The sequence below is a fragment of the Myxine glutinosa genome, chromosome 13, assembly GCF_964187855.1.
Source record: "Myxine glutinosa chromosome 13, kmMyxGlut1.1, whole genome shotgun sequence".
NCBI classification, from domain to species: Eukaryota; Metazoa; Chordata; class Myxini; order Myxiniformes; family Myxinidae; genus Myxine; species Myxine glutinosa.
Genome location: NC_136273.1, coordinates 34,666,797 through 34,692,236, shown reverse-complemented (window position 1 = coordinate 34,692,236; position 25,440 = coordinate 34,666,797). Strand labels below are relative to the sequence as shown.

At 44.9% G+C, this 25,440-nt stretch overlaps 2 protein-coding genes across 2 annotated transcripts in view; both read left to right on the top strand.

The window, feature by feature from the left end:
* Positions 1-1,566: 1,566 nt before the first annotated feature.
* LOC137438336 (fatty acid-binding protein, brain-like) lies at positions 1,567-14,755 on the top strand. Its single transcript, XM_068133453.2, has 4 exons — positions 1,567-1,641; positions 1,754-1,926; positions 3,440-3,541; positions 14,705-14,755. Exons 1-4 carry the CDS (start codon positions 1,572-1,574, stop codon positions 14,753-14,755), a joined length of 396 nt encoding a protein of 131 aa, XP_067989554.1. The 5' UTR covers positions 1,567-1,571.
* A 2,326-nt stretch (positions 14,756-17,081) lies between these two features.
* Positions 17,082-25,440, top strand: part of LOC137438334 (cilia- and flagella-associated protein 157-like) — a 34,722-nt gene continuing 26,363 nt past the window's right edge. Inside the window, exons 1-2 of the mRNA XM_068133452.2 lie at positions 17,082-17,261; positions 22,817-23,088. Of these exons, the coding sequence (XP_067989553.1) occupies positions 17,197-17,261; positions 22,817-23,088 (337 nt within the window). The 5' untranslated portion in view covers positions 17,082-17,196. The remainder of the gene's footprint in view (positions 17,262-22,816; positions 23,089-25,440) is intronic.

The window sequence follows — 25,440 nt, the reverse complement described above, 5'->3', positions numbered from 1 at the left end:
AACTCACCAGACGCGCCCTTACCACGCCCTATCATGCCATGCCTTCAGAGCCCTGGTTGGCTGGTAGCCCTTACCGTCACCGCCTCTGACGTGCTCCTCGACTCTGCCACACCCCGACCCCACGCTCCTCCCTCTTTTCAGGCCTACCTCGTGTCACTGGACTAGTTCCGAGCAAACCAAGGGCAGCGAATGCTGCTGGCAGCCAAAGCGTACCACACGGAGGGATTCAGCCAAATGGAGCCCGGGATCGAGTTTGCCCATCGGTGGAATTAGAGGGTGGCCGCAAAATGAAAAGGACCTAAGCTCATTTCTTTGCACAACGCAGATGTTACTCGGGAAATGGCCTACTTTTACAGATACTATGACATAACTAATACTCTAAGTGGGCCTACGAGTTGCTTGTGGACTAACTATGGGGGGCAAACCTTTTAACCTTTAATGATGTCATATGTACAAATCTCAAAACCGTATCAATATGTTTGATATGTTTGTATCAATATGTTTGTGGTTTATAATATTTTACAAGCCCTGCTACGCCACTATTAGACTTTCGGTCTTGTTTTTTTTAGATCTAAAGCTCAAAGTTCAGGGCTGCATAAAATCATCAATTTTCAGTTTGTATTTTTTTAAAACTGTTTTCGTTATTTTTAGCATATGCAGGAAGATGTCTGAATACAAACGGATCGACGGGCTTTGCATTTTCAGATGCCTTTCTTGTTGTCTTCTGTGCCCCTAAGGACCCTCTTCACTCAGTTTCACACCAAGAAACGTCTCTGCCTGTTTTGATGTTTTTGTCTTTTAAATAAACCGATTCTAATCGCTGTTGGTTTATAGGTGCATGGTTTTTGTACTGTGACGTCATTAAGAGTTGTTTTATTGTTATTTCGAGTTGCAGACATAAGGGGTACCACCTACTAGAGGCGGTCCATGTGTTGGATTCAAAATGAAAAGATTTCCCAGGGGGGGGGGGCTGCCCCCCTTGCCTCCTCCTCCCTCGCCCCCTCCTCCCTCATAATTGAGCTTCACATACTGTTTTCTTGTTGCCAAATCATGGTCCTCAAGACCCACCCGATCATTCAATTTCATCTCCATCACAGGTTGGTGAAAGTATCCGTTGTTCTCCATCCTATTGTTTAACCCATTATTATTTTATCCCCCAGGGGTTTCATTTGTGGTTTTTCCCACGGCGCACGACCCTCTCCAGATTGAAAGGTCGAGCCAGTGGCCGCTCTGAATGGCTCGTGGTCATGCCGGCCCCGCCCGTGACGAGTGGTGGAGACGGTGAGCACGACTCCGCACACACAGGCGACACTGTCGCTCTACGGATTGAGATTCAAAGCTTTTCTCTGCGCGAACAATGGCGGGAGATCAATGGCTGCTGTGTCGGAGCATTCCCCCTCTAACGTCCCCACCGAAGCCGCATCCCGTCCAGAATCCCAATTAGGACACCAATCGCGGTCCCTTTATGATTCTAATTCCTTGCTAGCCACGTGGTCGCTCACTTGATGTTTTTAAAAGTCGAGGCTTGTCCCGAAGACCGATCCACACTGTCCTCCAGCACCGAGCGCACCATGGATTCATTCTGCGGGACGTGGTCCATCGTGGAAAGTCAAAACTTTGATGAGTACATGAAGGCTATTGGTGAGTGGGACTAGATCGTGGAGGTGTCGTATGTCCTGGTATACTAAAACATTTTTTTTTTTATTGAAATGACCAATGGTCCAGGTGGAATGATGGTGTGCATCGTTCGCAGGTGTGAACGCTGCCATGCGGCAAGTTGGTAACCTCACCAAACCCACCGTGGTGATCAGCGCAGAAGGTGAGCATGCCACCATACAGACCAAGAGCTCGTTTAAGAACGCCGAGGTCTCTTTCGTCCTCGGGGAGGAGTTCGACGAAAAGACGTTGGACGACCGACATGCCAAGGCAGGTTCACCCACGACCTTTTCATCCTTTGGCGCACAAACACCCATCGATAAATGGATTGTGTATATGGACTTAGCTCTTAGTTTATTGATTCGTTATAATGTCCCACTAAACTTCAGATGTCATCGTTGGTGGAGACCACTTCAGGTTATCATATAATTTGGTGGAGACCACTTCAGGTTATCATATCATTTGGTGAAGACCACTTCAGGTTATCATATCATTTTGGTGAAGACCACTTCAGGTTATCATATCATTTGGTGGAGACCACTTCAGGTTATCATATCATTTTGGTGAAGACCACTTCAGGTTATCATATCATTTGGTGGAGACCACTTCAGGTTATCATATCATTTTGGTGAAGACCACTTCAGGTTATCATATCATTTGGTGAAGACCACTTCAGGTTATCATATAATTTGGTGGAGACCACTTCAGGTTATCATATCATTTGGTGGAGACCACTTCAGGTTATCATATCATTTGGTGGAGACCACTTCAGGTTATCATATCATTTGGTGGAGACCACTTCAGGTTATCATATCATTTGGTGGAGACCACGATCTGCAATGCTGTGGACGTGGTTCTCCTCTGCCCTCCATCATGGTCTTTGCAATATCTAGATATAAGGGAACTGCCTCAAGTCCTGACATCTTACCACTTACCTTGGAGCTGTTATATATATATATATATATATAATTATATATATATATATATATATATAATTTTTTTTACCAGCACATTGTATTTTCTGAACCTTTATCCTTTTTGACCTCGAGTTGGTTCTGTTCTTGAGTTCTTTAGGTGCTTGGTTATGGTACAAGGCCACAGATGAACCTCGTCACCATTCGTTGTCTCAATAATTGGGCATTGGTTGTCTCAATAATTGGGCATTGGTTGTCTCAATAATTGGGCATTGGTTGTCTCAATAATTGGGCATTGGTTGTCTCAATAATTGGGCTGTGCATCATCATATTTGTGGTTCTACTAGCCGTGAGGATTTTATATCTCCTCCATGTACACTAAAATCTCAAGAACACTTCAGATTACCTTGCTGCGGACTGTGACTTCACACAAGGTGTGTGGAACACACAGCAGGTTGTTGATGTACTTCCAAAGATATCCGTCTATGGGGTTGCTTGTCGTGATACGGTAATGTGGATGGCAATTTTTGTGCGGTACAACACACATTGTGGTTGTGCTGCGGTGATTACAATGGAGTTATCTCACTTCAAACTAAGTGTTGTTGGAAGAACAAAAGAGGGGAAGGTCCACGCTCACTAATTCAATGACCTCCACCTAAGCTTTGTTTCCCTCTTCTTCTTCTTCTTCTTCTTCTTCTTCTTCTTCTTCTACATGTTGGACATTCTAATGAAGCCCAATAAACTGTGGAATGCTATCAGGAATGTTCAATGCTAGTTTTGTAAATTGTCGTCATGTTGCTAAAGGCTTGTTCAGTAATTTGTTAAAGCCTGTCACCTAGGTCAGGATTGCCCCTCCTTTTCCCATACAGACTACCTTCATGCTGGACGGAGGTAAACTGGTCCAGCTGCAGAAATGGGACGGAAAGGAAACCAAGATAGTCCGAGAAATTGTGGACGATCAAATGGTGTTGGTAAGAGCCACTCGCATATGACATAAAGAATCATCTATTAATTACGTACGCACGTTCAGACCAATATGTACATGGTGCATGGGAGTGATGATGGAGGGGGGTGGGGGGACGACGACTGCTAGGTGAAATATTCTGCTGTCTGTATATACAGGGTGACCCGAAAAAAGTGGACCCCGGGAAAAGTTTAACAACCTTCACAGTTTTAATTCAATCTCTTTCATTTTTCAGGAGGTCTGAACTGAGTTAAGGGAAAGTGTATCTACCAAGTTTCTTGAATGTGTGACATTCACACGCAATGTCGTGGACACCTGAAGAAAGTCATTTTTGGAAGAAAACTATCTGCAGACAAATTCGTTCTTGGACAAGGCGCCTGTTCTGCGCACATTTTGCAACAAGCAAAGCACCGGGAAAGTCTCAAATTCAAAGGTTTGTGAAGACCTCCAGACAGCATGGCACAGTCTTGAATATCAATTCACCAAACAGAGGAGGCCACTCTGGCCGACCAAAATAATAGACTAGACGGATTTATGGAAATAAGCCATGTATAAGCTTCTCGGTGCATTTTTGGGTAAAGGTTGGGAACCTCACTTTTTAACATAATTAGGGTATGGTGAATTCGATTAACCCGGTTCCCAAGCCGAATTTTGAGTTTTTTGTTTTGAATAAACTGCTGAAGTACTTGGGCATTGGTGAACTTACAGAGGAGACAATCAAATCTGCAGAAGTGTTCGTCTGCAGAATATATAATGTACACAGAACAACCTCTGTTGATTCAGCACGACATATGTTGTTCTCCAAGACTGGTAAACCAGAAGCAATGTCACCGACAAGTGATGCTCTTCATTTCCATTTGATGCGAGTACACTATCAAGCCATGGTATGGAGAAATGCTCATTGTGCCATACCTGACCTCCTGCACCTGTGGAAATGGGATGGAAATGTGGTGATTCAGGACTAGAGCCTATTCTGATGTCACCGAGTCCAATCCCAGGAAGTTGCCTCGAGATGATTTGTTGTGCATTCCAGAAGCAATGCAAGACTCGACGCTGCAAATGTCGCTATTCAGAGTTGAGGTGCACATCAATGTGTGCCTGTCAGCAACAGAGTGATGATCAGACCCCTTGTATGAATTTGATGTAGTTGGCAAAACAACATGTGTGACATTCCTGAATGTTTGTGCTTCATGGTCATGTATACTTAATTTTAGAATAAATGGTTGTATGAAACATTGTCTTATTAAAACCTTTCCCATTTTATCATGTCCAATTTCAATATCATTTTGAATGTCTCTTTCAATATGTCGCCAACCATAATTTAGACTAGACTGATTTATGAAAAAAGGCCATGTATAATGTTATGATTGTTACGGGGTCCTCCCCTATCCCCTGGTCTCGGTAAACCTCCGAATCCCGAGAGGGTCCCCGGCAGAAAAATATGTTATCCTTTGTTGAAATTTATCAATAATGAAACTCTCAATGAAACCATCAAATGAAACAATCAAATCAATAATGAAACCCAATCAATCAAATCAATAATGAAATCCAATTTTCCAGTTTTTCCAAACACGATGGAATAATATTTATTATATTAACAAATATTATATTATGAACAAACAAATATTATATTATGAACAAATATTATATTAAAAGCACACCAAAAAGCACCCTACAACAATGGGGGCAATCACCCCTGCAATCCAATCTTAAGATGGTACCCCAGCTCAGACTCACGGCACCCCCAGGGACTGAAGCAGAGACCTTCTCAATGTCTCTAGCACACAACGGTGCTCCCGGCGTAGAGGCAATGGCGATGAGGCGGGAACAGAGATGTAGGTAAGGCGGGGACCGTCACGTGGTCCCAGCCAACCCCAATTGGCGGTGGAAAGAGGAATCCCCAAAGACGCTATCCAAACATGCACCTACACCGTGCAGTCGCGAACCGCACCGTATTCCTCAAAGGCCGCTGTCGAGCACCCACATCCTCGGCAAACCACCGGAGGGCTGGACCAGCGGACGCGACTAATCAAGGGCCCGCGAACGACGCGCGAGGTCCCCAAAATGGCGGTATCTTCTTCCTCGGGTCGCAGCCGCTAGGCGAAGATTCTCCGGAATCTCCCACCTGTACCTGGCTTCACAGGCTTTTCCACGACACCAGCGGTATCAACGATCGCACGAGATTCCTTTCCAGGACTCAAAGTTCCCTCTCCATGGACGCTCGACCACGCTGGGTGCGGAGCTGTTCCCAAACGCCTCCTTTTTTCTCCGCCTTCTTCCTCGCTCCCTTTTGCCTTCCGGGTCACCATCCGATTTCCGGCCACATTTTACCACGAGTGCTTTTAAACCTTTTAACCACAATAACCCTTACTAAGAACCAACAATAAGAATAATACCAACAATAATTAGGGCCGAATCCGTAACAATAAGCTTATAGGCGCATTTTGGGGTAAAAGTTGTAAAGTTAAAGTAAAAGAGCTGCGTGTATCTTACTATAATTCACCAAATGTCCGTCCGTCAGTTCGAAGGTATCGCAAAAACGGCTCAACCGATCACAACGATATTTTGGGTGGGTATTCCTGGGACCCCTAGGAGTAAAATAGGCTATATTGTTTTTCCAATCTTCCAGTTTTTCCAAACATGATGGAATAATATTTACCGATGTGAACAGTGATGTGGCTTTTGTTGAAATTCTACAAATACTGTTTATACTACGTAACAGGAGAGTGACGAACTCTTCCTATATAAACGTGCGGCTCTGAAGTAACATGGCAGCGTGTGCAAAGCGACTGAGAAACAGGTGTAGCGGCCGCTTCCGTGTTAAAGATTCGGCGTGCACTCTCCACACATAAACGTGCGACTGAGAAAGACGTGTAGCGGCCGCTTCCGTTTTGCAGAATTCAATCTTTTTTCAAAATGGGCGCCATGTACTGTTTAGATTTTGATGATGTGCGTGTAATAAGATTTAACGGATGTTTATATGAATCGTTTAAAATAAAAAGCCTTCAATTTCTGATATTTTGCCTTTTCATTTGGGCCTCCCAATTGAAGCCCCGCCCATAGGGCGGGTACCGTTGCTAGTATACATGATATATAAATGCTTGTTCAAAGAAATTGTCCAAAAATGGCAATTTGGCAGCCATTTTGTTGATGCTAATTAGAAGGTCAAAACCTCAACATTCGGCTTGGGAACCGGGTTAATCGAATTCAGCATACCCTAATTATGTTAAAGAGTGAGGTTCCCTACTTTTACCCAAAAATGCACCTAACATTCACATTTCTCCGAAAGCAAAGTCACCTGAGAATATTTCTGACTCAGTCGCTCGCAGTCACAACAAATTTCTTCGGCACCACCGTCAAGAGCTCAACATCAGCAAATAAATATTGAGGATAATTCAGTGCACAAAAAGTCATCAATAACTTTGCTGGACGTGCGGCCCTCTGCATGGAGTAAAATGGTGCCCATTTGGTGCACATCATCAAACATCGATGTCGTCAGAAATCTCATTGGTTAAATCATTTCAGGATTGTTAAATTTGTTTGTGGACAACTGAAACTTTCAGTGATATCTCGACTGAGTGAGGAATATGATATGCAAATTTAAAAAAGTTTGATTGGATAATATTAAAGTTATTAGACTTTACCAACGGCCTGCTTTTTTGGGGTCACCTTGTGAATGGCCCCAAATGCCAGATATTCAGTGATTTGAATTGTTTCACATGTCATGGCATTGCAAGTTGATAGAAATTGGGAACACTGCTGAAGAGGCTGTCCCAAAGAGAGGGAAGCGTTACGGTAATATAGAAACGGTAACGAGTGTAAGGTAGCCGGGTGTTACGAACATGGTGAAAAGGAGGAAGGACAGAAACAGAGTTAGACAGAACATTGACTTTGGTAATAGCAGTAGAAAAGCCACAGAGAAGAGACTGCTTGACTGTGGGCCAAAGGTGAGAGATTGCAAGACAAAGTAAGATTGTTCATCAGTCGGCAAACCTAGGCTTGGACGGAGGAGCGCTGCTCCAAATATGGGAGCAGTATTCCATCACCAACCTGACTTGGGATTTGTAGAGGGTGAGAATCTGATGGGAGTTGATTTGTGAGCTCTGAAGAGGAAACAAAGTTTCTTGGAGGAAGATTAGGTGATATTGAGGTTGTGAGGTTGTCAGGATAATTGCTAGATTTAGGACTGCTGGAGTTTAGAGCTGGAGAAGCTGTGTTGATCTTGCTGGATATAAGGAGGGTTTGAGTCTTGGACTGATTGAAGGAGACAAGGTTCTCGGAGCCTCATTGGAGCATTAGATTGAAAGATTGAGATTAAGACTGATGGAGGCCACAGTTGAGAGGCGATCATAAGTGAGGCACTGGCACCAAGGGACTCCCGCCTCTTATTTTATAACTAGCAAAAGTATCCGGCGTTGCCGGGTAACAATGAGTCACTTCCTGATGGGAATATGAAGAGAGGGGAGGAGAGAAGGGAGGGACAAGGGGGAGGAGAGGATAGAGGAGGAGGTGAAGGGAAGAGGAGGAGGCAGAGAGAGGGAAAGGGGAGGGGGGAAGGGATAGGAGGGAGGCAGGAAAGGGGAGGAGGGAAGGAAGAGGGAGGGGGGGAAGGGAGAGACAGGAGGGGAGGGTTAGGGGGAGAGAGGAGGAAGGGGGGCCAGGAGGGGTGGGGGAGCGAGGAGGGTGAGGAGCAGGGAGGAGAGGGAGAGAGAGAAGGGAAGGAGGGTGGAGTGAGGAAGCGTGGGTGGGGGGAGGGGAGGGGGCTAGTGATGCCTCACCACACGTCGCTATGTAATAAATTCCGGAAGGGAGGGGTAGCGAGGAGAAGGGCAGGAGCGAGAGGTAGAGGTGTGTGGAAGGAGTGCGCGGCACTTTATAAGGAGGGAAGAGTGAAGAGTGGACAGAGAGAGAGAGAGAGAGAGAGAGGGGGTGGGTAAAAAGGGTAGAGGGGGAGAGGGACAGTTAGCAAAGAGAATGATAGGTATTGATGGCGGCAGATTCTCAACCTGAGCCAAATTTAAAAATTTAAGCTGCGGAATTGAGTGAAGCAGCAGTTCTGACTGCGAAAAAGCATTAATTTGTTCTGCGGGTGTCTACGGACGTCTCCAGGTGGACAGCACAGATGAAGTACACAAACACAAAAACGGCAACCACAAAGATTTACCTTTAAATAGTCTTCTAATAATGTGAACATCAAGCAGCAAATCAGCGAAATCTCATGAGCCACACATTAACCACATCATCCATCATGTCTCATTAGCCACACATTAACCACATCATTCATCATGTCTCATTAGCCACACATTAACCACATCATTCATCATGTCTCATTAGCCACACATTAACCACATCATTCATCGTGTCTCATTATCCGCACATTAACCACATCATCCATCGTGTCTCATTATCCGCACATTAACCACATCATTCATCAGGTCTCATTATCCGCACATTAACCACATCATCCATCGTGTCTCATTATCCGCACATTAACCACATCATTCATCATGTCTCATTATCCGCACATTAACCACATCATTCATCATGTCTCATTATCCGCACATTAACCACATCATTCATCATGTCTCATTATCCGCACATTAACCACATCATCCACCATGTCTCATTAGCCACACATTAACCACATCATTCATCATGTCTCATTATCCGCACATTAACCACATCATCCATCGTGTCTCATTATCCGCACATTAACCACATCATTCATCGTGTCTCATTATCCGCACATTAACCACATCATTCATCATGTCTCATTATCCGCACATTAACCACATCATCCATCATGTCTCATTATCCGCACATTAACCACATCATCCATCGTGTCTCATTATCCGCACATTAACCGCATCATTCATCATGTCTCATTATCCGCACATTAACCACATCATCCACCATGTCTCATTAGCCACACATTAACCACATCATTTATCGTGTCTCATTATCCGCACATTAACCACATCATTTATCGTGTCACATTAGCCACACATTAACCACATCATTCATCATGTCTCATTATCCGCACATTAACCACATCATTCATCGTGCCTCATTAGCCACACATTAACCACATCATTCATCATGTCTCATTATCCGCACATTACCCACATCATCCATCATGTCTCAGTAGCCGCACATTAACCACATCATCCATCGTGTCTCATTTATCCGCACATTAGCCACATCATTCATCATGTCTCATTATCCGCACATTAACCACATCATCCATCATGTCTCATCCGCACATTAACCACATCATCCATCATGTCTCATTATCCGCACATTAACCACATCATCCACCATGTCTCATTAGCCACACATTAACCACATCATTTATCGTGTCAAATTAGCCACACATTAACCACATCATTCATCATGTCTCATTATCCGCACATTAACCACATCATCCATCGTGTCTCATTAGCCACACATTAACCACATCATTCATCATGTCTCATTATCCGCACATTAACCACATCATCCATCATGTCTCATTATCCGCACATTAACCACATCATCCATCGTGTCTCATTTATCCGCACATTAGCCACATCATCCATCGTGTCTCATTATCCGCACATTAACCACATCATTCATCATGTCTCATTAGCCACACATTAACCACATCATTTATCGTGTCTCATTATCCACACATTAACCACATCATCCACCATGTCTCATTAGCCACACATTAACCACATCATTTATCGTGTCTCATTAGCCGCACATTAACCACATCATTTATCGTGTCTCATTGGCCGCACATTAACCACATCATTTATCGTGTCACATTAGCCACACATTAACCACATCATTCATCATGTCTCATTATCCGCACATTAACCACATCATCAATCATGTCTCATTATCCGCACATTAACCACATCATCCATCGTGTCTCATTTATCCGCACATTAGCCACATCATTCATCATATCTCATTATCCGCACATTAACCACATCATCCATCATGTCTCATTATCCGCACATTAACCACATTATCCATCATGTCTCATTAGCCGCACATTAACCACATCATCCACCATGTCTCATTAGCCACACATTAACCACATCATTTATCGTGTCTCATTAGCCGCACATTAACCACATCATTTATCGTGTCTCATTAGCCGCACATTAACCACATCATCCATTGAGTCTCATGAGCCACACATGAACCACATCGTCCATCGTGGCTCATTAGCCACAAATTAAACCACATCATCCATCATGTCTTATTATCCACACATTAACCACATCATTTATCGTGTCTCATTAGCCACACATTAACCACATCATTTATCGTGTCTCATTAGCCGCACATTAACCACATCATCCATCGTGGCTCATTAGCCGCACATTAACCACATCATCCATTGAGTCTCATTAGCCACACATGAACCACATCGTCCATCGTGGCTCATTAGCCACAAATTAAACCACATCATCCATCATGTCTTATTAGCCACACATTAACCACATCATTTATCGTGTCTCATTAGCCGCACATTAACCACATCATTCATCATGTCTCATTATCCGCACATTAACCACATCATCCATCATGTCTCATTATCCGCACATTAACCACATCATTTATCGTGTCTCATTATCCGCACATTAACCACATCATCCATCATGTCTCATTAGCCGCACATTAGCCACATCATCCATCGTGTCTCATTATCCGCACATTAGCCACATCATCCATCGTGTCTCATTATCCGCACATTAACCACATCATTCATCATGTGTCATTACCTGCACATTAACCACATCATCCACCATGTCTCATTAGCCACACGTTAACCACATCATTTATCGTGTCTCATTAGCCGCACATTAACCACATCATCCATTGAGTCTCATTAGCCACATATGAACCACATCGTCCATCGTGGCTCATTATCCACAAATTAAACCACATCATCCATCGTGTCTCATTAGCCACACATTAATGATTAACCACATCATCCATCATGTCTCATTATCCGCACATTAACCACATCATCCATCGTGTCTCATTAGCCACACATTAACCACATCATCCACCGTGTCTCATTATCCGCACATTAACCACATCATCCATCGTGTCTCATTAGCCGCACATTAACCACATCATCCATCATGTCTCATTAGCCGCACATTAACCACATCATCCATCGTGTCTCATTAGCCACACATTAACCACATCATCCATCGTGTCTCATTATCCGCACATTAACCACATCATCCATCGTGTCTCATTATCCGCACATTAGCCACATCATCCATCGTGTCTCACGAGCCACACATTAACCACATCATCCACCAAGTCTCATTATCCACACATTAACCACATCATCCATCGTGTCTCATCAGCCACACATTAACCACATCATCCATCATGTCTCACTATCCGGACATTAGCCACATCATCCATCATGTCTCATTATCCGCACATTAACCACATCATTTATCGTGTCTCATTAGCCACACATTAACCACATCATCCATCTTGTCTCATTATCCGCACATTAACCACATCATCCATCATGTCTCATTATCCACACATTAACCACATCATCCATCGCGTCTCATTAGCCACACATTAACCACATCATCCATCATGTCTCATTATCCACACATTAACCACATCATCCATCGCGTCTCATTAGCCACACATTAACCACATCATCCATCATGTCTCATTAGCCACACATTAACCACTTCATCCATCATGTCTCATTAGCCACACATTAACCACATCATCCACCCTGTCTCATTATCCACACATTAACCACAACATCCATCGTGTCTCATTAGCCACACATTAACCACATCATCCATCGCGTCTCATTAGCCGCACATTAACCACATCATCCATCGTGTCTCATTATCCACACATTAACCACATCATCCATCGTGTCTCATTAGCCACACATTAACCACATCATCCATCGTGTCTCATTAGTCACACATTAACCACATCATCCATCGTGTCTCATTATCCGCACATTAACCACATCATCCATCGTGTCTCATTAGCCACACATTAACCACATCATTCATCGTGTCTCATTATCCACACATTAGCCGCACATTTATCGTGTCTCATTAGCCACACATTAACCACATCATTCATCGTGTCTCATTAGCCGCACATTAACCACATCATCCATCGTGTCTCATTAGCCACACATTAACCACATCATCCATCGTGTCTCATTATCTGCACATTAACCACATCATCCATCGTGTCTCATTAGCCACACATTAACCACATCATCCATCGTGTCTCATTATCCACACATTAACCACATCATTCATTGTGTCTCATTATCCACACATTAACCACATCATTCATCGTGTCTCATTAGCCGCACATTAACCACATCATCCATCGTGTCTCATTAGCCGCACATTAACCACATCATTCGTCGTGTCTCATTAGCCACACATTAACCACATCATTTATCGTGTCTCATTAGCCGCACATTAACCACATCATTTATCGTGTCTCATTAGCCACACATTAACCACATCATCCATCGTGTCTCATTAGCCACACATTAACCACATCATTCATCGTGTCTCATTAGCCGCACATTAACCACATCATCCATCGTGTCTCATTAGCCGCACATTAACCACATCATTCATCGTGTCTCATTAGCCACACATTAACCACATCATTTATCGTGTCTCATTAGCCACACATTAACCACATCATTTATCGTGTCTCATTAGCCGCACATTAACCACATCATCCATCGTGTCATTAGCCACACATTAACCACATCATCCATCGTGTCTCATTAGCCGCACATTAACCACATCATCCATCATGTCTCATTAGCCACACATTAACCACATCATCCATCGTGTCTCATTAGCCGCACATTAACCACATCATCCATCGTGTCTCATTAGCCACACATTAACCGCATCATTCATCGTGTCTCATTAGCCACACATTAACCACATCACCCATCGTGTCTCATTATCCACACATTAACCGCATCATTCATCGTGTCTCATTAGCCGCACATTAACCACATCATCCATCGTGTCTCATTAGCTGCACATTAACCACATCATTCATCGTGTCTCATTAGCCACACATTAACCACATCATTTATCGTGTCTCATTAGCCACACATTAACCACATCATTTATCGTGTCTCATTATCCGCACATTAACCACATCGTCCATCGTGTCTCATTATCCGCACATTAACCACATCATCCATCGTGTCTCATTAGCCGCACATTAACCACATCATTTATCGTGTCTCATTAGCCACACATTAACCACATCATCCATCATGTCTCATTAGCCGCACATTAACCACATCATTTATCGTGTCTCATTAGCCACACATTAACCACATCATTCATCATGTCTCATTATCCGCACATTTATCGTGTCTCATTAGCCGCACTTATCGTGTCTCATTAGCCGCACATTAACCACATCATTTATCTTGTCTCATTAGCCGCACATTTATCGTTTCTCATTAGCCGCACATTTATCGTGTCTCATTAGCCGCACATTAACCACATCATCCATCATGTCTCATTATCCGCACATTAACCACATCATTTATCGTGTCTCATTAGCCGCACATTTATCGTGTCTCATTAGCCGCACATTAACCACATCATTTATCTTGTCTCATTAGCCGCACATTTATCGTTTCTCATTAGCCGCACATTTATCGTGTCTCATTAGCCGCACATTAACCACATCATCCATCATGTCTCATTATCCGCACATTAACCACATCATTTATCGTGTCTCATTAGCCGCACATTAACCACATCATTTATCGTGTCTCATTAGCCGCACATTTATCGTTTCTCATTAGCCACACATTAACCACATCATCTATCATGTCTCATTAGCCGCACATTAACCACATCATTTATCGTGTCTCAGTAGCCACACATTAACCACATTATTTATCGTGTCTCATTAGCCGCACATTAACCACATCATCCATCGTAACTGAACCACACATTAACCACATCGTCCATGTCTCATTATTCTCAAATTAACCAACATTGTCGCTCATTAGCCACATTTTGAGTACATTTTATGCTCTAAATCGGGTGGGTGATGATGTGTGATGATGTCACTACTCAATCTCTCTGTGTCCCTTGTGGTGCAGACGTGCACGTTGGATGATGTGGTGTGCATCAGGAAGTACCAGAAGGCTTGACGGTGTCCATCCCCAAGGAACTTTCCACAACTTGCATCATAGATCGTTCGAAGAGTTCCGAAGAGGGAAAGTTTTGATTTTGTGGGAAATAAACCTTTTGGTGTCGCTGTGCACTGAGCTGTTGTTTTCATGGTACATGTAGAGGGGTCTTTTGTTGGGACAGATCATGAATCTTAAATGGAAACCGATGACAAGTCCTGAATGAGTGGTGTGCTTGTAATCAGAAAGTGGTGTGCTTGTGACCAGAAAGTGGTGTGCTTGTGACCAGAAAGTGGTGTGCTTGTGACCAGAAAGTGGTGTGCTTGTGACCAGAAAGTGGTGTGCTTGTGACCAGAAAGTGGTGTGCTTGTGACCAGAAAGTGGTGTGCTTGTGACCAGTAAGTGGTGTGCTTGTGACCAGTTGAACTCGAATAGTCTTGGTAGTTCTGTTCGTTATCCTAGTTATTTCCATCCAGACAGATAAGCACCCAGCTGTAAAATATTGTCGCGTCCGTGCCAATAAAGACCAGCCTCAGACGTATGACCGATCGGGCTTACCTCCGAGGCGTTCAGTCAACCTATGGCGGTGTTAATACGCGCAGGGATGGAGGGCAGCGAGCGCTTACCTGCACGGACGGACGCGGAACGGGGTTTCTCCGATCCACCAACATTTAAACGGGACAGGACAAGAAATGAAAGTTCAACAAATAAAGTATTTAATAAATAATGCCAGGGAACAAGAAATGCACGGTACTAAAATTCCTATTTGGGGCGCCCCCACACTGACTCGTAAAACAGCACAAGGGGATAAATAAATGTGTTTGTGTGGTGTGTATTCAGCTTTCAGCGGCCCTCGAACAGGTCCCCGAGTCCATGCGCGGGAAAGCAGGCCTTGGCGCGAAGTCTGTTCTTCCGCCAGCCACCTAACGTGAAGCGAGTAGGCCCTCGTTCCATCCTCATCCTATGCTCCACAAAGCACCGAGGTCTCTCAGGCACACACAGCCGTCTCGAAGTCAGCACCAACGAATTGGGGAAAGAAAGAAAGAAAGAAAGAAAGAAAAAGAAAGAAAAAAGAAAGAAGAAGAAAGAAAGAAAGAAAAAGAAAGAAAAAGAGAGAGAGAGAGAGAACGAACTGTGACCGCTTGCGACCACATCCACGAAGCAAGAGGGAGGGAAAATTCCGGGACGTCCTTTTTTTACCCTCGGTCTCGAACGTTCCATGATGACGTCTGCGCATGCCCCAATCAGCGAGTGCCATCTCATCGCTCCATCACTCTCAAGCTTTCTCTTTCTTGAACAACAAAGGAGTAGAAAAACGAAAATCCAAACTCCAAAGACACATATGACGTAAAAGGAAAAGAAAGAAGGGAGGGGAGCTGTCGGGACAAAAACAATACACTGACGATTCACCACAATACAGGGAAGCTGCACACGGTGGCCATGATGCCACACTCAAATCACAATGTGCCAGCAGAGAGCGAGAGAGAGACAGAAAGAGAGAGGGTGGGGAGGAGAGGGTGGTGAGAGGGAGAGAGAGGGTGGGGATAGAGAAAGAGAGAGGGTGGGGAGAGGGACGGTGGTGAGAGGAAGAGAGAAAGAGAGAGGGTGGTGAGAGGAAGAGAGAAAGAGAGGGTGGTGAGAGGAAGAGAGAAAGAGAGAGGGTGGTGAGAGGAAGAGAGAAAGAGAGAGGGTGGGGAGTGAGAGGGTGGTGAGAGGAAGAGAGAAAGAGAGAGGGTGGTGAGAGGGAGAGAGAAAGGGTGGGGAGAGGGAGGGTGGGTGAGAGGGAGAGAGGATGGGTGAGAGGGAGAGAGAAAGGGTGGGGAGAGGGAGGGAGGGTGGGTGAGAGGGAAAGAGGATGGGTGAGAGGGCGAGAGGATGGGTGAGAGGGAGAGAGAAAGGGTGGGGAGAGGGAGAGAGAAAGAGAGACGGTGGTGAGAGGAAGAGAGAAAGGGTGGGGAGGGGGAGGGAGGGTGGGTGAGAGGGAGAGAGAAAGGGCCGGGTGGGGGAGATAGGCATCCCAACTCGGAATGGTCAAATGTTACCCCTTTCATTGCAGTAACTCTTTAGACCTTTTTTTGCATTACGTTGGGTGTCGGTATGTCTTGTTATAACCTCCTGTCACCTCGCTCTTCCACATCATGCATGTCCGTGCGTATGTTATATCTGCATTATCCCACACACCACACGCATACATGTTGTACATGTTGAATGCTTCAGGCTAAACCACGCTGGCATAATGCTCTCCGTATCCATGGCAACTGGACGCGCTGCGTTGTGTAACCGGGGAAACCGAACGTGCAATGTTGTCCGTATCCATGGCAATTGGACGCACAATGAGGCGCGGTTTGTGAAAAAAGAAACATTTCTGTAATATTGGAATTTTTTCGGGATCCGAATGGAGGAACAACAGCACTGGGATCCAATGATGCAATTTCGCTCACCTTGAGTGCTGGTAAAGAGTGATGGACGAAAACCGGGAGAAGGCCTTGTACGTGCAGTTGCGCAGCTTAGAAAGCAGGTTGGCCAGGTATGTACCTTTAATCTATAGGGTATATAACATAACGCTTGTGCACGTGCAGTTTGGTTAATTACGATGTGAATATGTGTGTAGTTTGGCCATGTGTAAGGCGTTTGGTTATGGTACTTCGGTGTAATCATCCCATCTCCCCCACGCAGCAGGAGACGGGGTTTTTAAATCACTCCTGTGTGTGTGTGTGTGTGTGTGTGTACAAATGTGTATATGTATGTGTACGTACAGTCGTGGCCAAAAATATTGCAACTCTTGTACTTTTTTCAAATAACTCATAATTTTCCCTAAAAATAAGTTGAAATTGACGAAAGTATTTGGTCTCCACAATTCTTTATTTCACTGTTGATATTACAGAACCTTTGTTTTTGATTCAAAACTTAAAATATCCTTTTAAATCAGAAAATAAAAAGAAATGGCATTGACAAAAATGATTGACACCCGAGACTTAATATTTGGTCGCACAACCTTTGGACAAAATAACTGCAGTCAAGACTTTCCTATGGCCATGAATGAGCTTCCTCCACCTCTCTACCTGCAGTTTGTCCCACTCTTCTTGTGCAAACTGCTCCAGTTCTCCCAGATACGAAGGGTGCCTTCTCCCAACTGCTGTTTTCAGATCTCCCCACAGGTGTTCAATGGGATGTACAGTGCATTCAGAAAGTATTCAGACCCCTTCACTTTTTTCACATTTTGTTATGTTGCAGCCTTATGCTGAAATCGTTTAAATTCATTTTTTCCCTCATCAATCCACACTCGATACCCCATAATGACAAAGAGAAAACAGGATTTTAGAAAGTTTTGCAAATTTATTAAAAGGAAAAAACTGAAATATCACATTTACATAAGTATTCATACCCTTTGCTATGACACTTGAAATTTAGCTCAGGTGCCTCCCATTTCTCTTGATCATCTTTGAGATGTTTCTACACCTTGATTGGAGTACACCTGTGGTAAATTCAATTGATTGGACATGATTTGGAAAGGCACACACCTGTCTATATAAGGTCTCACAGCTGACAATGCATATCGGAGCAAAAACCAAGCCATGAGGTCGAAGGAAATGCCTGCAGAGCTCAGAGACAGGATTGTGTCGAGGCACAGATCTGGGGAACCTACAAAAAAAATTCTGCTGCATTGAAGGTTCCCACGAGCACAGTGGCCTCCATAATTCTTCAATGGAAGAAGTTTGGAACAACCAGGAGTCTTCCGAGAGCTGGTCACCCGGCCAAACTGAGCAATCGGGGGAGAAGGGCCTTGGTAATAGAGGTGACCAAGAACCCGATGGTCACTCTGGCTGAGCTCCAGAGATCCTGTGTGGAGATGGGAGAAACTTCCAGAAGGACAACCATCACTGCAACACTCCACCGCTCTGGGCTTTATGGCAGAGTGGCCAGACGGAAGCCTCTCCTCAGTGAAAGACACATGAAAGCCCGCTTGGAGTTTGCAAAAATAATAATAATAATAATAATAATAATAATAATTCATTTATTTTGTATAGCGCTTTTCCAGAAGCCCAAAGGCGCTTTGACAGAGTGGAAAACATAACGCATAACAATACATGAAAACAACAATTGCAAAAAGACAAGAATCAATAGGGAAATATTTAAAGCAAAAGGAGGGAGAAGGAGAAGAGATAGTCAGGGGTTAAATGCTGTGGGTTGAATGTTGAATGCAGTGTTGAACAGGTGGGTCTTTAGTGATGTTTTGAATGTGGTGAGTGAGGAGGAGTCTCTGATGGTGTGAGGTAGTGAGTTCCAGAGGGTGGGAGCAGCGATGGAGAAGGCCCTGTCCCCCCAGGATCTGAATTTGGTCCGGATGGAGGGGGTCAGGAGGTTGGTACCAGCAGAGCGGAGGTTGCGGGTGGGAGTGTGTCTGGAGAGGAGGTCAGCCAGGTAGGATGGGGCAAGGTTATGGAGGGCTTTGTATGTCAAGAGGAGGATTTTGTACTAGATTCTCTGGGGGATGGGGAGCCAGTGAAGCTTGTAAAGGATGGGGGTGATGTGGTCACGGGTCCGGGAATGGGTGAGTAGACGGGCAGCGGAGTTCTGAATGTATTGGAGTTTATTGGTGATTTTTGAGGGTGAACCATAGAGGAGGCTATTGCAGTAGTCCAGACGGGAGGTGATGAAGGCGTGGATGAGGGTTTCTGCAGCCGTGGAGGAGAGGGATGAGCGGAGACGGGCAATGTTTTTCAGGTGAAAGAAGGCTGACTTTGTGATCTGTTTAGTGTATTTGTCGAAGGAAAGGGTTTGGTCAAAGATGACGCCAAGATTCCGGATGTGAGGGGAGGTGGATACTGGGATACCGTCGATGTTGAGGGCAAAGTTATGGGTGGATTTTGTGAGCGTTTTTGGGCCAATGATGATTATTTCAGATTTATCACAGTTAAGCTTGAGGAAGTTGATTTGAAGCCAGGATTTTATTTCAGTGATGCAGTTTGTCAGGATAGAGTGGGTGTCGGTGGAGATGGACTTGGTGGAGATGAAAAGCTGGATGTCATCGGCGAAGCAGTGGAATTGGAGACCATGACGGCGGATTAAGTGACCGAGGGGGGACAGGTAAAGGATGAAGAGGAGGGGGCCAAGAACCGAACCTTGGGGGACACCTTGGGGGAGGGGAGCAGTGGGGGATTTGCAGTTATTGATGGAGATGAACTGGCGTCTGTCAGAGAGGTATGATTTAATCCAAGAGAGGGCAGTGCCGGTAACGTTAAAGGTGGATTCAAGTCGGGTGAGGAGGATGGTGTGATCGATGGTGTCAAAGGCAGCGCTGAGGTCGAGGAGGACGAGAATGTTGAGGTTGCCAGCGTCAGAGGAGAGGAGAAGGTCGTTGGTGATTTTGAGGAGAGCAGTTTCAGTACTGTGGTTGGAGCGCAATCCGGATTGGAATGTTTCATACAGGTTATTGGCAGAGAGATGATGTTTGAGTTGAGTGGCTACAGCGCGTTCCAAAACTTTTGACAGAAAGGGTAGGTTGGAGATGGGTCTGAAGTTGTTTAGGGTGTCAGGGTTTAGACCAGGTTTTTTTAGAATGGGGGTAACAGCAGCAATTTTGAGGAAAGGTGGGACGATGCCTGTAGACAGGGAGGAGTTTATTGTTGCAATGATAAGTGGAGAGAGAGCAGGGAGGGAGGCCTTGACAAAGCTGGAGGGGATGGGGTCAAGAGTGCAGGTGGCAGTTTTCATTCCTATGAGGAGTTCAGAGAGGTCAGTAGGGGAGATTGGGTAGAACCGAGACAGGGGATGGCAGGACAAGGGGGGGGCAGGTGGTTGGAGGAGGAGCAGGTGCGGCGGTGGTCAAGCTGTTGTAGATGTTGTCAATTTTGCGTTGGAAGAAAGAGAGGAAGGAGATGCAGTTGTCTACTGTGAATGACTGGGTGGTGGTGTTCAGGGGGCGGAGGAGTTTTTTTATTGTCGAGAACAGTGCTTTTGGGTTTCCGGTGCCAGAGTGGATAATTTGAGAGTAGTAGGCGGAGCGGGCGCTGGAGAGGGCATCTTTGTAGTGTTGTAGGTGGTCCTTGTAGGCTTGGGAGTGAACTGTGAGACCCGTTTTATTGCGGAGTCTTTCAAGTTGGCGAGCACGAGTTTTCATCAGGCGGAGTTCAGGGGTAAACCAGGGAGCAGAATGGGTGAAAGAAACTGTTTTGGTTTTTACAGGCGCAAGCTGGTCAAGGCAGGAGGAGAGAGTGTGGTTGTAGTAGTCAGTGAGGTCGGAAGGGGTGTGGGGATCAATGAAGGGAGAAGTGGACATTTTTTCAGAGAGGGTGGATGAGAATGAGGTAGGTGAAAGAGCGTTTAGCTTACGGAAGTGAATGCACCTAAAGGACTCTCAGACTGTGAGAAACAAGATTCTGTGGTCTGATGGAACCGAGATTGAACTGTTTGGCTCACAATCCACTTGGCCCAGTTGTTCTTGCAAATCTGCAGCCTCTGTTGTTGTCTCTGTGGGTGCCACCATCTCCAGACCGTAAATTTCATGTGTCACTGCAAAGGGTATGAATATTTATGTAAATGTAATATTTCAGTTTTTTCTTTTTAATAAATTTACAAAACTTTCTAAAATCCTGTTTTCTCTTTGTCATTATGGGGTATTGAGTGTAGATTGATGAGGTAAAAAATGAATTTTAACGATTTCAGCATAAGGCTGCAACATAACAAAATGAGAAAAAAGTGAAGGGGTCAGAATACTTTCTGAATGCACAGTAGATGTGGACTCATTGCTGTCCCCTTCAGAACAGTCCAGCGTTTTGTCTTGAACCATCCCTGGGTGCTTTTTGAAGTGTGTTTGGGGTCATTATCCTGCTGCAAGACCCCTGACCTTCTACGGAGACCCAGCTTTCTGACACTGGGTTGAACATTGCACTCCAAAATGCCTTGGTAATCTCCTGATTTCATGATGCCATGCACGCATTCAAGGTACTCAGTGCCAGAGGCAGCACAGCAACCCCAAACATCACAGAACCTCGTCCATGTTTGACTGTAGGGAAGGTGTTCTTTTCTTTGAAGGCTTCATTTTGTTTTCTGTGAACATAGAAATTTAATTTGGTCAAAAGGTTCAAGGTCAGCATCACATAAAATAATAAATTTATTCTGTCCTGGAGGTCCTTGGTCTCCTTGTGTTTTATACCTCTCCCCCCCCCCCCCCCCCCTTCCCACGCCTCCTCCCCCCAGGCCCTCTCCCTCCCGCGCTTCTCCCTGCTCTCAGGTGTTGTGTTTGTGTGCTTCCCCTCCTCTCCCCATCATATCTTCCGCTCCCTCTTTTTGTATGTTTTGTTTGTCTCGTTGATTTGTTTGTGGAATAAATGTTAGCTCTTTCACGAGCCTCGATTCAGTATACAAAAAAAACAAAAAAAACAAAAAAATTCATCCAATTGACCTGAAATTTAATTTTACTATTTGAGTTTTATCATCAAATTTTCAACAAAGCTTTATTATTTTGAGAATATGGAGAAGGCAAATTGATAATTTACACAAAAGGTCAAAGGTCAACGTAGTATTTAAAAGGTCAATTTTTATCCAATTGACCTCAAATTTTAAGTGTTTGCATATTGGTTCATCGAATTGGTTCACTAATCAAAAGCTAGAAGCTGATTTGTTGTTGTTTTTTTTAAATCAAAAGATCAGAGGTCAATATGGCATAAAATAGTCAATTTTCATCTGATAGACTTGAAATTTGAAAAGAGTTTGCATATTGTGGATCACTGAAGCTCATTACTTGTGTCACGGTTGCCTAAAATCGTCAACTTTTTGTTGTTTATTTTCAGCTGTTTTCATCATGTCGAGGATACGGAAGAAGAAAATGGCATTTACGTATCCTGTTTGTGTCTATGTGCATAAAAACAGGGTGTCCCAAAAGTGTGGACGGCTTGTATTCACGGAATGTGTTCAATATGATCTTGATTGTTCTAATACACTGCATATGGATAGTGAATAAATATAAATCTTGACGTAAATCTGTGGACATTTATTTCCAAATTAAGGACATGAATAGCTAAATAGTACATGATGAGGTCATGGGTGACTTTCCACATCATGCTTGCTCCACAAATGCAGGTACCAACGGAGATGTGACGAACTCGAGGTGGAACGTGAGAGGCACGAGAGTGAGTGTGAGCAGTTGAGAGCTGACAAAAAGGACATCGTGGCTTTTCTGAACAAGACGTTGAAGGAGCGAGAAGCTAAGCTGTGCCAACTGTCGACCCAGCTATCAGATCTGCAGAGCCAGTATGAGGAGGAGCAGCAAGTGCATTGTGCCGAGCTGTCTCAGCTCCACGAGGAGCTGCAGGAAACTTCAGATCACCTCACTACAGAGAACGATAAACTGAGTACGTGCCGAATGTTGGAGTTAATCAATCTGTGAAAAGGATTTTAAGTTTCCCTAATCTAGCTATTCACTACACCCTCCAATGCCTAAGTTTATATTTCTGCTTTATCTTTCACTTTTATCCGAGCTTTCAATTCCTGCTATGGGCTGACAGAATGACCTGGAGTTATCTAGCAAGGGTTATCTCGGTGTTTCATAGTCAAGGTGATTTATCATTGCGGGTGCCGCCTCGAATGGACGTTAAATGGTTGTCCCATCTGTCAGCATTCGTTGGTGGATGGTCAACATCACATGGTGTCATTCGTAAAGAGAAGGTGAGCTATCACGGGCACCATGGCCAAATTCTAAATTCCTGCCCGAACCAGCAGAGGGCATTGCAACAGTGGCACAACCGTACCCTCAGCCAATGATAATACCCCACAGCCTTGCGCTGCATATGAATGAAGAACAATATTCCTGCTCGTCTGTACACATTGTCTGTCTCCTACTTCTTTCGATACATATTTGTTGATTTACAGTACATCGTATTCATAAATTCAAGATCTCCAATCACTCCATCTTGTTCAACCACGACATGTGTACTGTGTGTGTGTGTATATATATATACATGCATATTGTTTCATATATTGTATATATACCGTATATACCCGTGTATAGTACGCACCCCCAAATTCCACCCTCAAAAAAAAAAAAAAAAAAATCATTCATTTTCAGATTACAGTAGCGTGAATCTATGCATTTGTACACAAACTTTAAGTAGCACAAATGAACATTTTGAAAGGGAAAAAAACCTCAAAATATTTAGCTATATGTAGTCAGTATTCTGTTACACACGCGTCAGTGTCCAGATGTACATGTAATCGCAGGAGCTTCTTTGCTTCATAGAAGAAAGGAGAGAGTAGAGAGATTATTAAAACATTCTTTATTGTGGAGTTGTGGCCCTGCAAATGGCCGTTTGGGTGTGTGATGGGCTTCTCAGCTAAAGCCAAGGAAATCCTCATCGTCACTCTCCTCTTCGAAGAGTGCAAGTCCTCGTCTGGGTGCAAGTCCACGGCATGCAAGTCCTCGTCTGGGTAGTACAGGTCACCATGGCTCTCGTTGTCGCTGTCGCCGCCACTGGAAGCTCCCTCCTGCCAGATTATATCATCTTCGGTACCGTCCATGCTGTTAGAAATACAGCACTCGAGAAAGGCCCGCTTTATGATCGCTGGCAGCATCTCCTCCCACACCTTCACAATCCAGCCACAGATCGTCGGGAGGTCCACCTTCCTCATTCGCCCGCTCTTTGTCGTTTGTGTAACTCTTGTCCCCCTCCAACATCCAATTCGCCCAGCATCGCCGCATACCTTCTTTGAAGGGCTTATTGATGGCCACTTCGAGGGGTTGGAGTAGGGAAGTCATCCCGCCCGGGATGATGACGAGGTCCGTGTTGGAACGCCGGAGTAGCTCTTTGGTTTCTTCTGTCTTGTGATAGCGAAACGCATTCAGGACCAGCATACTCCGTCGTCGAGAAAGGCCACCATCCCGCCTACCCCACACCACTCGTAGCCAGGCCTGGACCAGGGCCAGATCCATCCAACCCTTCTGTTGGGCTCGAATGATGACACCCGCTGGAAATTTTATCTTGGGTAGAGTTTTCCGCTTGAAGACGACATACAGTGGAAGCTTGGCCCCGTCAGCGGTGCAAGCGAGCATAATGGTGAAACGGTCTTTTTCATGGCCGGTGGTCTTGACTGTGACGGTCCGCTCCCCCTTCACTCCGATGCTGGTCCCTTTTGGAATGTCGAAGGTTAGAGCGGTCTGGTCGGCGTTTCCGATCCTGCTGAGCGGGTAGTTGTGCTCCCAGCGAAGCTTGATTATGAACGCCTGGAAGCGTGTCGTTTTGTCGGCCGTATCGTTGGGAAGATGCTGTGCGATGTGCGTGCGGCGTCGTACCGACAGATTATGGCGTTCCATAAATCTGTAGGCCCACGATGTGCTGGCCATGAAGTCTTCGATGTCTCCGTCCAAAGCGAAGCTCCTTGCCTTCAGCCTGAGAGCAAGTGTAGAGATGGCGTGACCCTCTGCCCTCTTCTCCCGAACCCAGGCGATGACACGCTCCTCCAGCTGAGGCCACTTCACCGATTTTCCCCTGTTCGCCTTCTTCTTCCTCGGCATATCCTCTATGGAAGCCTTTATTCTCCAGCGCCGGATGACAGACTCATTCACGCCGTGCTTCCTCCCAGCCTCTCGGTTCCCAAACTCTTCTGCAGACTGGCAGACGGAGAGTTTGAACGCTGAAGTGTACGACCGCCTTGACATCTTGATCTTCTCTTCTCTTCTCTGGAACCGGATAGAACGTATGAAGACGTTT